Source organism: Diceros bicornis, chromosome 2, assembly GCF_020826845.1.
Source record: "Diceros bicornis minor isolate mBicDic1 chromosome 2, mDicBic1.mat.cur, whole genome shotgun sequence".
Classification (NCBI taxonomy): domain Eukaryota; kingdom Metazoa; phylum Chordata; class Mammalia; order Perissodactyla; family Rhinocerotidae; genus Diceros; species Diceros bicornis.
The window spans coordinates 29342028-29360075 of record NC_080741.1 but is presented as its reverse complement, the minus strand read 5'-3'; the positions used below and the strand labels follow the sequence as shown (position 1 = coordinate 29360075).

At 42.8% G+C, this 18048-nt stretch overlaps 1 protein-coding gene across 1 annotated transcript in view; it reads left to right on the top strand.

Moving 5' to 3' along the window:
• Window positions 1–18048, top strand: part of THRB (thyroid hormone receptor beta) — a 360716-nt gene that overhangs the window by 256319 nt on the left and 86349 nt on the right. Inside the window, exon 3 of the mRNA XM_058553892.1 lies at window positions 9046–9109. Coding sequence (XP_058409875.1) covers window positions 9088–9109 — 22 coding nt within the window. The 5' untranslated portion in view covers window positions 9046–9087. The remainder of the gene's footprint in view (window positions 1–9045; window positions 9110–18048) is intronic.

Sequence of the window (18048 nt, the reverse complement as noted above, 5' to 3'; positions counted from 1 at the left end):
GTGTGACAAGAAATTAAATGTAGCAGATAATTTTAGATTCACAAGGGGCTTTTCTGTTTGTTTTAAAGCCCACTATGACCCCAAGAACCCCACTCCTACCACTGCTGACCTAGTCCTCAAAGCAGAAACAGGATTTTACTCAGGCGGTAGCCCCAGAACCTAGCACGTGAGGATGGAAGAATTCTACCGTGTGTCAAATGTGCTTATCCAGAGAGACCCTTGACTCTTAACATCCCCCATGTCATTCTGTTGGTAAGTGGCATGCTGTGGTGACTTTACCTGGAAGAGAGAAGGAAGAGGAAGAGAAGGGGACAATGATTTGGCATGGACATAGGTTAAAATGAAGAGTAGAAACAAGCCCCAGAATGAGATTGCTGAGCTTAAAAAGGGTGAGTGGGGTGGAAGTAAAGGGTAGTCATTCTACCAAGAACAAAAAAATCAGCCACAGCAAATTAAATTCAATTTCAACCACAGATCTTGGTTGTATTGTCTCACTTCCTGAAGGCGAAACACTTACAGTGACTGCTGAAAATCTGGAGTGAAAATTGTAACTTTACCATTCAGTAGTCCTTTGCTGGTGTCTCTCATGTGGGACCCTAGCCTCCCACCATACCCAGCAGAGGAATTCTGAGCCTGCCTTCTGCTCTGAGATGTGATCCACTAGGACTGACATCTGAGCCACAGCACAAGGCAGAGCTACTACTATTTTCCTACATCTTTATTAACTAACTCAGAGTCTTATGTTCCATCTTAACCAGCCCCATCCCCAGTCTAACTGTGCTGGCTTTTTAAATTTTTTTTCTTACTGATTTTTTTATGTTACACTCCTAAATAGGATTCGTTTCACCAAGTGGAAAAGGTGGATCACAGTGTGCTATGATCTGAATACACCTTGTCTCTGTTCTCTTATTTGAGTTCTTAACTCATTACTATCACCAGAAATTCAACCATTATATATTCACTTCATTAGGTCCTATTTACTATTAAAATGCAAAGACCTAAGGGAAAGACAACTGGGACTGCATTTAAGATGCTATCGAATTGGGGACAAATTAATCTGTATACCCAGACTTCTTTGCTCCCCTTACCAAATTTAAATGAACATGAAAGGTAACAGTGAAAGGGAAAAAAATTCACAAAAGGTAAAATTTAGTCTGGGAAGAGGATAATGGCAGTGGGGCAATTCCACCTCCATTTTATCTCAGTGATGATGGGGTCTAGGGAGGTGGGCTTCTGTGCTGTTATGAGTCGTTAAACTCATCTCAGGGCACCTCGCAGTGGAGGCCAGATAATAGCCCCAATTTCCCACATCTTAGGGATGACTGAGGCTGGCCAGGAGATGAGTAAATCATAGTAACAGTGACTATATAATCTTCCAATACCTTACATTGGTGTCCTACTTTTTTTTTTTTTTTTTTTGCTGAGGAAGACCAGCTCTGAGCTAACATCTATTGCCAATCCTCCTCCGTTTTTTTTTTCCCCCAAAGCCCCAGTAGATAGTTGTATGTTGTAGTTGCACATCCTTCTAGTTGCTGTATGTGGGACGCGGCCTCAGCACGGCCGGAGAAGCGGTGCGTTGGTGTGCGCCCGGGATCCGAACCCAGGCCGCCAGTAGCAGGGCACGCGCACTTAACCACTAAGCCACGGGGCCAGCCCTGGTGTCCTACTTTTAAATTTACAAAGCATTTTTAGGGCCAGCCCTGTGGCTTAGCGGTTAAGTGCGCGCGCTCCGCTGCCGGCGGCCCGGGTTCGGATCCCGGGCGCGCACCAACGCACCGCTTCTCCGGCCATGCTGAGGCCGCGTCCCACATACAGCAACTAGAAGGATGTGCAGCTGTGGCATACAACTGTCTATTGGGGCTTTGGGGGAAAAATAAATAAATAAAAATTAAAAAAAAAAAAGCATTTTTAAATTCCCTTGGTCCTCCTCCTAACCTGAAGGATGGGAATTGTGACTTCACTTTACAAATGAGGCTCAGAGAGTTAAGGAACCTGTCCAAGATGGCCATACTACTGAGTTGAGACCCAAAACCATCTGAAATGACTCCCAGTCCAGGAGTCTTTCCTCCATACCTGGGATTGAACTTGTTCTTAAAAATGTTTCCCACACGTCAATGTGAAAGGCTTGATGTAAATGGGCCCTTTCCTATGAGGGGAAGTGGGTGGAGGGGGAAAATCCAGGAAGGGGAAGAGTGCTTTCCAAAGCAGGGCAAGAGATGCCCGATAGAGATCCCCAACCTCATGCCCTCCTAGCGTGGGGTGCAGCCCGCTCTGAGGGGACAGCCATTTACCTTTGCCCAACTGTATTTCCAGATGCCACAGAGAGAGCAGTGACAAGGCCAAAGCGGGGACGGGGTGGGGCAAGGGGCTTTCCCTCTCTCATAAACTCCGGCAGTGCCCAAGGCTGCACAAAACCGAATAAACTTAGGAAAAACAGTTTCTTGCCATGTAAACACAAATTCAAGACACATCCCCAAGCTATGCCCTCCACTCCTATCACCACAACCTCTAAACTCCTTCTGTTTAGGAAGTATAGAGCATCCATGTTTGCTCAATGCCAGGAAAGGGGGTGGATGTGTCCTCTGAGAGCCTTCCTTGTGTTAATGGTCTCAGCTTAGAGTCTGTAATCGCCTAACACTTGAGCATCTGACTTTTTAAACTTAACCAAGAGATTTACCTGTATTACCTATATATACCCCATGCACCCACCCCCGGCCCCCGCCCACTCATGGCTTCTTTGGCTGCCCCTGAAGCACCTGCTGAACTGTTAACAGATAAACCCTATGTATCTCACCCTTCTGATGATCAAGGCACATGATGCTCTGGTACCCTTCCTCCTGAGAGAGCCAAGGAGAAGCAAACTAAGGAAGATGGCCTTGAAAAGGCTGCAAACGCCCTCCTCAGAAAAGATGTAGAGATGTGAGGAGGATGCGGTGTTTCATTTTAGTTATATACAGATAAGCAAGGACTCGCTAGGTCCATATGGAAAGATTTTTCGAGGGATGATTTTTACAGTTGTCCCTTCAATGGGACAAAGGGTGTGTGGTGTGGGCAAGTGCACTGGAGTTTTACAAGATGGAGTTAGGGGTGTTCTCTCTGGCCCTAGTCTAGCTTTGTGACCTTGAACACTAAGACGGGAAAATGATACCATGCAAAGAGGTGCCACCAAAGGGGTTAGTCTCCTGAGGAGTCCTCCTCTGCATTGTGGCAGAGTTATCTTTCTCAAATCAGGTCACTCTCTAAGGACCTTCCATGGCTTCCCATTTCCCACAGGATAAAATCCAGATTCCATAGCAAATCTTTCAAGACCCTTCACCATCTGGCCCCAAACTACATTTGCAGCATCATTCTTGGCCACTTCCTGCCCCCTCCCCACCCCAAATTATATACCCTGTGCCAAGATGCTGTACCTTTTGCTTTTTTGTTGTTCGTGAGGCACACTTCGCATTTCCTGCCTGGAAACATCCCGGCTCATTTTTCAAAGCCAAGCTCAAATGTCACCATCGAGTCCTCTCATATAGATAGAATTAATCCCACTCTCCTCAGTGCCTCCAAACACATCTTTTATCCCCCTTGTTCAGCTCTTCTGCCCCCAAGGTACAGGTTGGTTCTTCACCTAAGCCCCCCAGGGGCAGAAACCATGAATCACTCATCTCAAATGATCCAGAGCTTGGGTTGGTGTCTGATAGAAAGACCCGGGCAACCCTAGACCAAACCCTTGGGTTGAAAGACTCCTCTTCAGCCTCCAGCCTTGCTTCTCATAAATCCATTTGCCTTCCACCCACAAGGGGATCTACTGCTTGTAGGTCCTGTTCTCTTTGCCCACGACCAAAAATAGCTCTCTTGTCTCCTTTTCATTCTATTCAATAGATTATATTTACATCAGTTTACAGCTTTTCCATGAGCTTTTGCATTTTAACAGTCATCAAAGCCTGCAACCAAAGCTTAATGTGGCATCTGCAGATGGGTAGTGTTTATGTGGTGTCTGCAAATCTCCTGAAAATATATGCCAAATCATTTGCCCGTCTTTCAAGGGGAAGTGTCTGTAACTTTCATTATATTCCTTGAGTAGACCACACCCCATAAATAGTTGAGATCCACTAAGCTAAAAGAATGAAGCTTCAGAAGAGAATTTTAAGAGGGGCGTGGAGTAAGCCTTTAGCATGTCCCCAGAACCATATCACACACATGGCGCCTGCTCTGTTGCAGAATAAAGACATTGGTCTTCTCAAGAGAAGCTTAATATGCCCTGAGAACAAAAAGCAGCCCAAAGTAGGGAGAGCGTGCTCCTTTGTGCATTTGCCCCTGCCTATGAGATGTGCATCTTCTTTAACCTAAAGTAGAGCAGAGAAAGTCCCCTGTCCCCTCAGCAGTCCCCAGCAGCATCTCTCTACCCATCCTCTGTCCACTGACACACTTAAATTCTCTTCCACATGACAGCTTCTCAGATAGTTGAAGACCACTCTCTAACCTTCAGGGGACTCCTCCCTTTTCTAGGCTACCTTTAACATTTCCTTAAGATGTGGTTTCCATCATCCTGGACATTCTACACAAGACTCTCTCTTAAAATGTAGCAGCCTAAATATGGTCTGGCTGTTGTCCTACAGGCTATATTTCTGTGCACACAGCCCATGATAACCTTTGAATTATTAGCAGCCACAGTTCACAGTGGGTTGCCTGGAGCCCAATGTCTTCCAAAGTCCCTGGACCTATTTCCTAAGTGTTCATAATAATTCCATTTACTTTTCAGCTTCAGAGTACTCAGTAACAACTTTTCCATCATTTGCGTTTTTAAAATATAAATGCATTTTGTGTGTTTGAGAGGGGATGCCTACTTTTCCATTCTTCCAAGGGAAATGTGTTTTCCCTAAGGAGCATGACATTGGACTGAGAAAAATGGAGTGGGCAGAGGAAGGCTCAGCCCTGCGTGATTCTCAGCACCCGGCTCTTGACACAGGGCCTCTGTGGCTTGTATTTTTAGCCACTCCTTGCCAATGGGCTTAGCCTTCCCAGCCAGCTTGTAAAATGGATTATAAATTCCTTGAGGGCCAAGAGCCTCTGGTCTTAAGCTATTTGCATCCCTGGTGTTAATCCCAGTATTAAATGCTCATATCACGTTCATCACAGTGTCTTATTATTTCTATCTCCTAAAAGTCACGAGAGTCCTTCCCCCCTCTCGCCACCTCCACTGCCACCACCTGAGTTCTAGCCACCTTCATCTCTCCCCGAGACCTGCACTGCCCCCTGACTGGTCTGCTTTCATTTGGCAGCCACTGTGAAACTCTAAAAACTCAAATTGGATCTTATTGCTCCCCTCCTTAAGACCTGTGTAATTTAAAGGAGCTATCCAGTTTTTCTATGCAAGCCCCATTTCTTGCAGAGTAGTCCATGTGTCTCGGGAGTGCAAGGATGAGAATAAAACAGTAAGTCATTGCTTGGAGAGAGGCCTATGGAAAAGAAGGGCCATGGAGTCCAGGGCACCTCCACTGAGCAGCCTTTCCAGATAGCCCCAGGTAGACATGACCTCTCCTTCCTTTGTGTCTCAGTCTGCTCTGAAGAGACACTTAAGATGAAACCTGTGTACACTTTTGCATTTTTTTAGCGTGATTCTCTCCCTCTATCATATTAGAAGCCCATGTGGACAGGCTGAAGTGTTGTCTTTGGACAAAGCCTAGGGCAGTGCCTGAAGACAGTAGGCCCCTGATCAAGGCCTCTGGACCGACAACCAAATAAATTAACGACTCATGTAAAAGGAATATTCTCCATTTCAGTAGCACTTACCTAGGAGACTAAACTGGATGTCATTCTCCCCCTCAATTGGTGCTGAAATGTTGAAGCTGGTAAACTCATTGAGGGGCCTGGAACGCAGACCCTCACTGGGTCTAACTGAAGACTCCTCCCTGCCCAGTGAGCACTGGGACCCGTTTTAAGGAATGATATGCAGATCTGCAGCTCGCCCTTCCTACACGGAGAGCTGTCAATGCTTCATTAGGATAGCCACCTCTTCCCAACACATCACCACCTGACCCTTCCTCCTCACTGACCGCTCAGTGAAGCCCTTCACTATGTTTGTTTCCTTTCCTGGCGAGTAAAAAAACTCAGCTTTCTTTCTCTTTAAGCTCTTTGGACTTTGTCTTCTCCTTGGACCTATGATTGGCTGGCGAGCCCAGACCCCTGACATGGCTCTGGAGAGGACCATCTCTGCCTCCCCTCTTTATTAGAGAGCCCTCTGCTGATGCCCACACTGTATTATAGCATGACCAGGAAATGAGGTCCCAGACACCTGCCTACCCTGAAGCATTGTTAGAAGCTTTCCTGGAATTACATTTTAAAATCCTAGAGCTCGTTGAAGGAAAAGAGCACTAAATACTACTAAAATACTAAATACTGTAGCAATAGTAACACTAATATGCTATCAATACTATAGCAATGGTAATGGTATAGTAATATTAATGCCAGGTACTGTAGTACTACATAGTGCTATATAGTACTATAGTGGAAAGAAAACAATACTAAACAGTACTAAATAGGAAAATCAGTACTAAATTTTATGGTGATAATAATATTTTTAAAGCCTTAAAATTTTTTTCCTGTTGCTAGATACTTTCTGCTTCACACACAATACCTTTCTGTAGTTCACACGCCTATCCAATTGAAATTTTGAAAACAAAGATATTTTTAAATTGATAGCATGGCAAGAATATAACTGGGATTTTGTAGCTTCACCTTCAAGACAATAAAAAGGACACAAAACTATTCTGACACGTTTGCATTAACGTATTTTAATATCGGTGTTATCAGTCGAGATTCTTTTGGTTGCAAGTGACAGAAACCTGACTAGAACCAGCTTATGTAAAAATGCAGACTACTTTGCTCAAGAAGGGTGAGAGGCCAAACCCTTGGAGGGGCAGGAGGGACACAGCTTGGCCTCAGGGAGAATTGAAAGCAGGGGTTTGTGGCTACTGCATTCTCTTTTCGCCTCGGATTTTCTGTAAATGTCAGATTGATCCTCTTTCTCACCTTCCAGTGGCCTTTTTCCATGTGGCTGAGAGAGATATGGCCTCAAGCAGTTTGAGAGTTTTAGCTTCTGATAAATTCTGCCACCAGAGAGAAACTAAATAACCTTCCCCCCCTTCCCTCTTGTTCCTTCTCTCCTTTCCCTCCTCTCTCTCTTCCTTTCTCCAAACACATTGAAAAAGCATCTTATTAGCCCACTTCAGGTCTTGAACCAGTTTGGCCAAAGGTGGAGCATTGAGATTGGCCCAGCTTGAGCCAAGTTCCTCATCAGAACATGCAGGAGCAGTGTCACCTGAAAACATGGCAGCTTCCATGGGTTGGGAGGGGGAGGTTAAGGGCAGCTTAGTTTCTAAGAAGAGCAACAAAGTCTGGATATTCACTACTATAGGTATGATCTGAGCTCTGACCTGAGGGTGTCTCAGAACCCGGTCCTTCTCACTTCAAAACCCAGCTGAACAGGTGAACGAGGATGGAGCAGAGGGCTTGTGGCTGGTGACTCTTGAAATGTTAATCAGTAGCAACAATGCATTTTCCTAGTAGTTAATATTCATCTCTTCTATCAGATGCCAATTCAGGCAGCTTATACCATGCCATATCAACTGTCATTAATTTTATTTTATTCAGTTAATCAACATATATTTGTTGCGTACCTATGGTATATCTGACACTCTGCTCAATGTGGAAGATATAAAAATGACAAAGACATAGTCCCTGCTACAAAGAGATTACAGTCTAGTGGGAAAGGCAGCCGTGTAAACATGTAATTACCACAGGTGTGAGAAGAACTACCGTCAGGGTATGAATTCAATGCTGCGGTATTAAATGTAGAGACAGAGACTGAATGTCCATAGACAAATCAGTGTTGTAAACATAATCTCCATACATCTTCCTCCACATATTTCCCTTTCTCCAAGCAGTTATTTAACATCAAGATGTTTCTCCCTTGGCTGATGGCTTTTGTGTGCACAGCAAGTTATGGTTTACCCAGCACTTTCACTTGCATCATCTTTAAACCTCAGAAACATCAGCCTTGTGAAGTAAGTAGAGCAAGTATTATTTTCCCCATTTTACACATAAATAAATGGAGATTCCCATTACTTTGAAATTACTTGTCGTGATTCCATAGCTTGTACATGATAGTATTGACCTTCGAACCTATGCCTTGGGCTTCCGTGTTATTCCTAAGCCACCATGCTGCCACTGTCTACCCATGAACAGAGACGCTCCTTCTAGAAAAAGAAACATCATCCTGATCCATCCCCAGCAATATGCTGAAGCCTCTGACCCATGTTCATCAGCCATCTGGGCCACCCATCTGTGCGCATCCTTCAACATTCTTCCCTCCATCATGGCACCTCTGGTCGCTGACACCCACCGTGCCTCTGTCCCAGGTCTGAGGTCAAGTCTGACTGTTGCTCTTGGATGTCATTAATGTTGTGGTGAGGGGGAGGAGTTTAGCACTGACTGAGGGAAAGTCACGCATGGGGAGATGAGAATTTGGATTCCGTTCTCCAGAGCACTGTGTCTAAGACTTGAAAGTGCACATGGATCACCTGTGGGTCTTTTCCAAATGCAGATTTGATTGAGTAGGTTTGAGGTGGGACACACACTTTCTATTTCTAACAAGCTCCCAGGCAATGCTGAGACTGCTGGTCCACAGACCACACTTTGAGAAGCAAGGATCTAGATTGAAGATGCTAATACATCTTAGCCACTCTTGGGAAAAACAGCAAGTCAGTGTGCCGGTAGCTATCTTAAAAACTTGAGATGGAAAAATATACATGTGATCTTAAATACAATATTATTTTAAAAACATATTTATAGAAGGAACCCTGAGATTAAAGTTGAAAGGTCTTGTAAACTTACACGTATCACATAGCCCACCTATGCTTCAGTGTTCCCAGTTCTGAATGAAGAGTAACAAATCGCCTCAAGCTAATTAATGCATGTGATATTGTTTGGAACAAAAATGATATGAAAAATACAGGTTATAACCTGTGGTATTTTTTGTTGTCTTTTTCTTTGTAGGAGATATCAGTGAAAAAAAGGGTCCAGAATGATTACTAACCTATGACTCCCAACAGTATGACAGGTATCTATTTTTTTTTATTTTCTTTGTGTGTCTCCATTTTTGTTCCACTTAAAGAGAAATACAGGGTTCCTAAAAAACCAACCTGAGAGTCTTAGCAACAATTATTTCCAAACCAGCAAGTGTTGTTAAATGCAAATACAGCCTGTGAATACATCCCTACAACCGTGCTTCCATCTTCTTCAGGATCTATAAGATGCTTCATCACCAGAAACATAATGGGGAGGAAATGATAACTCACCGTGAAAAGCTAGTTTTTAGCCATCCTAAGATCACCCTCACACACTAAATACATTTACTTTTTACGTTCATTCAGATCAATATAATAAATGGCTCTACACACTTAATGACCACAGAGTCCAGGCATCTTCCCAAAAGTGGGCTGTTTATTCCATTCAGCAGTAAAGTCAGAATGGAATATGATTAAATCACATAAGGTAAAGTGAGCTAGAAACTCTTAGCAAGGGACAAAGGAGAGATAGAATGCACCCCAAGGAACATAAGGTTGCAATAGCGCAAATTCTTTGTGCAACACGTAGAAGAGGGGTTGCAAACTCAAAGGCCTCAAGGGCCAGGCAGATAACATGAATGCTTGAAACAGGTTGAGCATAAGGAAAAATAAACAGACAAAACTGGAGAACTCAGGTGCCCTCTGAAGAGAAGCCATTCCTCCACTCTAGGCAATCACTCACAAGCAGGGATGAAGCCCCAGTGTGCCCAGAGATTTCAAATTTTCAAGAGAAGTTGGAAATCCAGGTTTTAAATGAAATATCCCCATTTGTAGATGCTAGCAATTAACTTATAAAAGACTCATGGGTCAGTCAAAATATGTCTGCTGACTTGAATCAACCCATGAGCTGTCAATTTACACCTCTGCTATCCACCTTCCAGCCTAACACCAAGCCCATGATTGTCCTTTTGGTTACCATGGCAGCAGGGCAGGTACCCATAGACCTCTGCGTGTCATGGGTATAGGCTGACCTTTGGTAATCCATTCACGTCACCTCCCCATCCAGTGACAAACTAAACGTGCAGACAATTCCTCCAAGAATCCATTCCCCAGTACACCTGAGAAACCTAAGAGTCGTGACTCAGGCTTCTGAAAATATGGCAACCTCCCAATGACCATAACATTGCATCTCCCAGCATCACTGCCCTGCCTCTCTGCCTGCTGGTGCTTAAGCTCCTGGTGCAACAAAAGGATAGAGTGCCTGGGCGAAGCAGAGTGATTCACACGGGGGCCTCGGAGTCACACCTCATCTTCTCCTCATCTGATGGCTCATTAACAGGCACCAAAATGTGCCCACTCCCCTTTCTATTCCACCGCCAACTCGGCCGAAATTCTTCCCCACCTAAATCTCACTGCTTCTATGTCATACACCTGTTCATTTGGTGGGAAATTGGTATAGATCAACCTTAGCTGTAGCCTCCATGTTTGTGCTGCTATGAGTGGGAATCTCAACCAGAAGGAGTGGCGGTGTAAGTCTTAGCAGGCACAGGTGTGTGTGAGCACACAGATGTCACACAGCAGTAGCCATATGGCAAAACCTAGGGCAAGTGTCCCTCTGATAAAGGTTAGCGTGGGATCAAGTGTTACACAAGAGTGGCTCTAAACTCCATGATAATTTGCCCCCTTGAAAAAGCCTCCAAAGATCCAGTCTCAAAGAACATACCCTCCTGAGACATGAAAGTGGCAAAACTTGGTTTAAAAGAGGGTAATACAGTGGTTTTTGCTTGCTACGAGGTTGGTGCTAGATAAAGTGCAGTAGTGACCATCCACCCCGGGTTCCTATAGTGCAGGGATCAGCAATTTTTTTTGTAAAGGGCCAGATAGTAAATATCTTTGGCTTTGCAGACTACTCAATTCTGCCATTGTAGCACGAAAAGCCATGGACTATACGTAAACAAATGGGATCTGATGTGTTTCAAGAAAACTTTACTTACAAAACAGGCAGCAGGCCAGCTTTGGCCCAAGAACTATAGTTTACTGACCCTTGCTCTGGAGTCCAAGGTAGTTCAGACTATCTCATTGTGGAGCAGATCCCCCAAGGCCGAGTCAGCTCATCTCCAGGGCTGAGCCAGCTTTTCAGCCAATCTTGTGGAAGCTAGGATGCTTTCCTTGCAAGCTGAGCTGGAACCCCAGGTGCCTGTCAGTGGAGGAGGAAGTTTTCGCTTCCCAGCATTTGCTTCATAGCGTAGAAACTAACGGTAGTTCTATTTGCAAAAGAAATCAATTCCATACACACATATGCTCAGGATATGTTAATGGGCTCAGCGGAGAAAATCATGACTTTAGACTTCCTTGCTTGTGGATGAAATAAAACAGCGTCCTTTTCCCCTCTCTCTTTGCTATGATCTCAGGCTATGTGTTTATTTTAAGAAACCTAAAGGGAGATCATAATAAAGTTGTAAGCCATCAGAGTAAGTGCTTGCTTTAGGAGCATAATTTAAAGGGCAAATATGCATATTTTCCTCTTTGAAACACATAATAGGTAATATTACTGTTATGCAACACAGGAAATCAATTAACCTTTATGAAAAGAAAACCATTTTTTAAATGAACAGGAAGAAGAACATTGAATCTGTTTTCCTAAAACCAAGCAGACCAGCGTTTTCAGATAAGAGTCATGTTATTGGTATGCAGGCTTTTTCAGCCAAGATGCTTATTAAATTTATATATTTTGCATTAACTCAAATGGAAAATTGTTTCTTTTTGGGATTATTTAATATCAACTACAATGGAGTCAGGTCTTACCAGAATTTTCTCATCGCTTTACTCCACCTAATTCAAAATTAGGACTGTATAAAATCACTCATACAGTGTTGAAAAATTCTGATTCTTAAAGAGGGAAATAAGAAAGTGATTTAATAGTCTAGAATTAAGCACTGCTTCCTAGGTAATCTGAGGGGAATTCTGCTAACATTTATGGCATTATAATGAGCTCTACTTTACATAAAACCGTGATTCACAGTATAACGGAGTTTGTTCTAAGATGTGAATACCTAAAATTCTAAACACCAAAGTGAAAGACTTTCGGCCTTAGTTGAAAAGGAAACTAACAACTCAGATTCCTCTCAATGTACCTGAAGAGGCAGAAACAAAGATCGATTATGTTTGCTCTGAACCTGGCTTTGGAAATTAGGATACGACATGAAGTCACAGTATTATGAATCCTTCCATGTGAATAAAATATTCCTCTCTCAGTTACTTAACATGCACCTCTTCTTGGTGACCTGCTTGTTCATTAACTTCTCTGTTGTGATATTTGCCCTTTTCTTTTTCTTCTCACAGCATTACTTTTGAGTGTGTCCCAGGTACTGGGGGCGGGGGGTGGGGGGGAGATGTTTGCAAGGATGTGACAGGAGCTTTCAGCTGTTGCGTCAGTGTTTTGACTGTGTGGTCTTCAGATCATTTGTTTGCTTGTTTGGGGATGGGGTCATCTGTTACGCAAAATGAAGAATTACATAGGGTTTTTTTGATTTACATTTCTCATTACTCCTGAGGTTGAGATTTTTTACGTTTGTTGGCCACTTGCATTTCTTCATCTGTAACCCACTTGTTCATTTTTATTGTCCACTTGCTCATTGTGGCTTTTACATTTTTTCTCATTATTTGTAGAAGTGATTTATTATACATAGAGGATAGTAACTAAGGAAGTCACCTAATATCTCTAGATCTTGAATTTCTTATCAATTAAATGAGACAGATGAATTAGTTCATTTCTAGTTCCCCTCCCACTTTTAAGATTAGATTATCTATACTTCATATTTGAACATTTATAAATCACTGCTTCATAAAGTAAAACATGAGTAGATTGATGGTTGGGTGTAAAGAAAAAGGGAACCTTGGAGCAATGTATTTTGTGTTTTGAGACTATCCTAATGAACAAGTTTTCCAGAGTCAAACAAAACACTTAAGTTGGGAAAACTCAGTATTTTATTGTAAGGCCCATGTCATTTTTCAAAGGTGGCTCTCCAGGCATTCCTTAGGCTTTTCAACTGCTCCTTAATGACCATTTTATTCCTTCAGAAAGAGAATCACAGTTCTGCTTATGTCCTACAACCCAACAGAATGTCTTTTCATGGGGTCAGAAGTTGTTGACAGCAAAATAATGACACCACTCAAAGATAACTAATGTTAACAGTGTACATATTGTTAACGTTTCCCATCGTCAATTAATGCTCTTCTAAAATAGGATTTTGTTCATGGCTGCTTAACAATCCATCATATAGTGATACAGTCCCTGATTGTCAGACTTTTAATATACTGTTATTTACGTAATGTTATAATGAGCTGCATTGTTTCATAATTTTGCACCTCTGATTATTTCCTCTGGATAAAATTCTGCTGAGTAAAAGAAAATGCTAGGTCAAAGGGACTGAACATCTTTAAAAACTTTTTCTGTTGATAAATTGTAACCAGATTATTGGACTAATTGAGACAGCCACCAGGATGTGGGTCCATTTAATCATATACCCTCCAACTTTGGAGTTTTTTGGTAGTTAGTTTATTTTTGAGGAGGCTATTTATTAGGCAAAATTTTATCACAGCTTTTCAAAACTTTACTTTTTTCTTACTGATAATGAATTTGACCACACGCACGCACATGTGCACACACACCCGTTGATTGGCCACTTAAAGGTCTTCTTTTGTAACTTACCTGTTCATTTAACTTTTCTATTGGGCCATTTGTCTTTTTCTTATGACTTATATATTAAGGAATTAATTCACTGTCTATCATGATACAAATATTTTTCCCATTTTGGTATATATCTCTTCTTTTTGTATATGCAAATATTTGACCTTTTTAAATTTTTCTTCTTTTGAAATAATTCCATACTAAAGAAAATTTGTAAGATTAGTTCAAAGAATTCCCAGCTACCCTCTACCCAGAGTCCTCAAATGTTAGCATTTTATCACATTTGCTTAATTCTTTTCTCTTTCTATCTCACCTTTATAATTTTTATCTTGACCCTGTTGACACAAAATAACCAATAACCATTCTATAGATAAAGGAAATAAGGTGAGTTGACTTGAGCCAGAGTGAGGATTATAACCCGGGAAGGCCTTAGAAAGCGTTCCGGAGAAGCATGGTTTTCAGTACAGTCTTATATCTTTTTATATAAGTCTTATATCTTTATATATATAACAAAGAACATATGTTAAACACACCCAGAATACATTTTCATCAAAATTTCAAAGAGGTATTCCGTTGCAAATTAGCAGGTCAACATGACCCTGATGTCAGGGAAAGGGATTAATCCAGGCGTTACCAATAGGGCATTCTTTAATGGTTAAGCAGATGTACAATGTATGTTTGATAGGCCATAAGTCAGGCTTTTTAGTTCAAGCCAAATCAGTTTTGAACCCAAATAGACATAAAAAAGTTTTTAGTTTACATATAGTGAGCTCTACTGAGGTGTCGTTTTATTATTTATGTCATTGTTGTCGAGCTCAGAAACGTCTTCTGGTGAGTCCTGAGAGACAGGGATCAGGTTCTTTGTGATGAGCTAGCACTTCTATTTCAACATATAGTTTATTTTATTTTATTTTTTGGTGAGGAAGATTTGCCCTGAGCTAACATCTGTTGCCAATCTTTCTCTTTTTGCTTGAGGAAGATTGTGCCTGAGCTAACATCTGTGCCAGTCTTCCTCTATTTTTTGTGTGTGGGACACCACCACAGCATGGCTTGGTGAGCGGTGTATAGGTTTGCACCCAGGATCCGAACCCGCGAACCCCGGGTTGCCAAAGCAGAGCACACAAACTTAACCACTATGCCACTGGGCTGGCCCCCAGTATAGTTCTTTTTAATTAGAGCCAGGAATGCCTGGTTAAAGTCAAAGATTTTCTCAACAAACACTCTCTCATATTTACCCTACAGGCACCAACCATCCACCCAAAGTACCCTCACCCCAGCCTTTGAGGGCAGGAGAGGAAAACCTGACGGTGCTGGAGGTCCTTCTGTCCCTTCTCCCAAAGTAGCACAGCCAAGTCCCAGGTCTTTGTACCCCTGCAAATGACATCACTGTGGAGCCAGACGTGGCACTCTGCTTCCTTTCCCACGTTGCTCCAGGAGCTGGGAGGTTTTATTTTGGTTTATACACTCCTGGCCTAATTACTCTGAAAGGGCATCTAGAGGCTTATTTCACTTTCTTCCAAATTCCTGTTTCCCCAGTTGTGGCCAAAAATAAAACGTGGCCTTGGATTTCATAGAGCTGTCCATGCACATTACAAATGTTGCCGCAAATAGTTTTGGAGAAAGAAGAATATCAACTTGCCCAGATAGCTAGCTCTACTGTTGGTGGAGCCAATTACAAAAAGGAACTTTGATTTTATTTCTTGGATGTTTAACCACACGAAGCAATGGGGGCCTTTTTGCTCCCTCCTCAGCATGGTGTCGCTTCTAAAAGAAACAAAAATCTCACAGCAAGTAGGCTAGAAAGGAAACAGAAGTCTTCCCTGAAATGCCTTGAGGGCAGAAGGGAGGCTGCTACACACACACAACACAGAAAATCTCTAAACTCCTCCTCAGGCCTGTCTCCCACGGATCACTCCTCACGGTAACTGCTGAAAGCTCATGTTCTCTTCTCCTTCTCCCCCAAGGCTAAAAATCCTGGTGTGTTGCCAGTGCACACACTGCCGCCCCTCCCCGCTCCAGTCAGGATTCTCCTCCCTCTTCTCCTACTCCCACCCCTTAACTCCACCTGCTCATTTCCTGTGAAGATTATGGGCCCCTTCTCTCCACCTCTCCCATTTGCATCCCCTTTCTAAGACATCACTCAGCAAAAGAAACAGTTCCCCCTTTCCAACGAACTCACCTTAGAAAGCATAGGAAGGGAAAACCATAAATGCTTATAATTTACATTTTTCACCCATCACACACAAATTGATAGAGGAGAGTGAAAGTTACTCCATGGTATCCAATATGGGGAAGAGAGGAGAGCAGCACCTCAGTTCAAGATTTTCTCCAGTTTCTACCATAACAAGGGGGAAATCAAGAAAACTGAAAAGAAAGGGAATTTCTATGCGGCTAACATATCATCCTTTTCCTTAACACAAAAGCAAATACTTTTTTTTTCCTCAGAAAACAGAAGGAGCAGTGACTTTTTATACAATATGAATGGGTAAAGCATGCCGGATCTTGCTGTATAGTCTACCTAAAGAAAAATTGGCCCTCCTGTACTCTGATTGTCTCTGTCCTTCTCCCATCCCTCACTTCTTTAACTTCCTGAACTTTTGGAAGAGAAACTTCCTACTGAAAAGTATAGGACTTTCCGAAAGAGACCAAATTAATGATATCTCACCAAATCTAGCCAGATTCATGAAAACCTTCCATCAAAACTCCTGGGACCTCTAAGACAATTGCTTCTAGAACAACTTCACTAACCAAAATTAAGCTGTAGCCAAGTGATCAAAAAGTTGAAATGTCAAAAGGGCAAGGCTTTGTAGAGAGTGCCAGATGGGAACACAAGAGTGAAGACAAGAACATTTCTTTATCAACAACCCCTGTGTTTTTCCCAGAAGCCACTCTTTACAATGTTTGGCTTCTCCTAGACCCCTACGCCTAGCCCCATTGTCCTTGCTCCCCCCCACCTCCATTGTTACCATCATCACTACCACCACCACCACCATCATCATCACCACTATTATCATCAACCACGGCTGTTACACCATCGCCATTCTGATAAACTCATCTCTACCTCTTTTGAGTCTGCTGTAACCAAGAACTGCCCAGCACATCTCTACTCGACTTCTGCTAACAGTCACAAATAACAACCATGACCTAACAGGGTTCTGTTATGTCAGAACGTATCATCTTCCTCTCTGTTCTCTTGATGCCACCAAAGTCCACAGCAGTTGCACATATGTAGGCGCAAGTTCCTTCAAAAGAATTGAAAATAATTCTTCCCAACAAAAATTTAGTCCCTAATGAATATGTGATGTTATTTTGTTTACGATGAGCCAAGAGTTATTTTTCTATGCCACTACCACCTGCCCCTGCCCCCAACTGAAAAGTCCCAGGCTGGTGTTTTCTCCTCCTTGGCTTTTCTTTCAAATCTTGGCCATGATGACATTCTCGCTCTAGAATTTGGCTGTGCTGTAGAAGGGAAACAAGTGTGGAGGTCCAATGCCTCAAGCCTGTAGAGTGCACATGCATTCCTGTCTTAGTGCTGGAGCTAAGCTGAGAGTCATTTTCTCCAATCCTCACATCTTACACATCAGCAAGCAAAGGCCAGCATGGTGAAGTGACTTGCCCAAGGTCACCTCAGCAAGCTGTTGAGTGTTTGGACCATCAGTCCCCAAAGCTTGGAAAACTGATGCGACTACATCTCATTTTTTGTGTTCTTAACTGAAGTTCTTAGTCTTTACCATGCTAATGTATATAGTGAAACTCCAAGAAAGGTGGATTAGGCACTCTTCCTTCAATTTATTAAAGCAGAACTGCTTCTTTGATGGAGGACCTAGCTTTGTCCTGCTTAAATTTCCCTGCACATTGGAATCACCCTGGGAGCTTTTTAAAACCCTGATCCCACGTCGCCCCAGACCAGTTAAATTGGAATCTCTAGGTGCGAATCCAAAATTCAGTGTTCTTTTAAAACTGTCCCGGTGATTCTTAAGTACAACCCAGTCTGAGAACCACGATCTGGACACAGTGGTTCTCAGCCCAGACTGCCCATTACAGTCACCGGGGGAGCTATTTAGAAACATCAGGGGCCACGCCAGTGGCAGAGTGGTTAAGTTCGCACGCTCTGCTTCAGCAACCCGGTGTTTGTGGGTTTGGATCCTGGACGCAGAGCTACACACCGCTTGTCAAGCCATGCTGTGGCGGTGTCCCACATACAAAGCAGAGGAAGATTGGCACAATCTTCCTCAAGCAAAAAGAAGAAGATTAGCAACAGATGTTAGCCCAGGGCCAATATTCCTCACCAAAAATAAATAA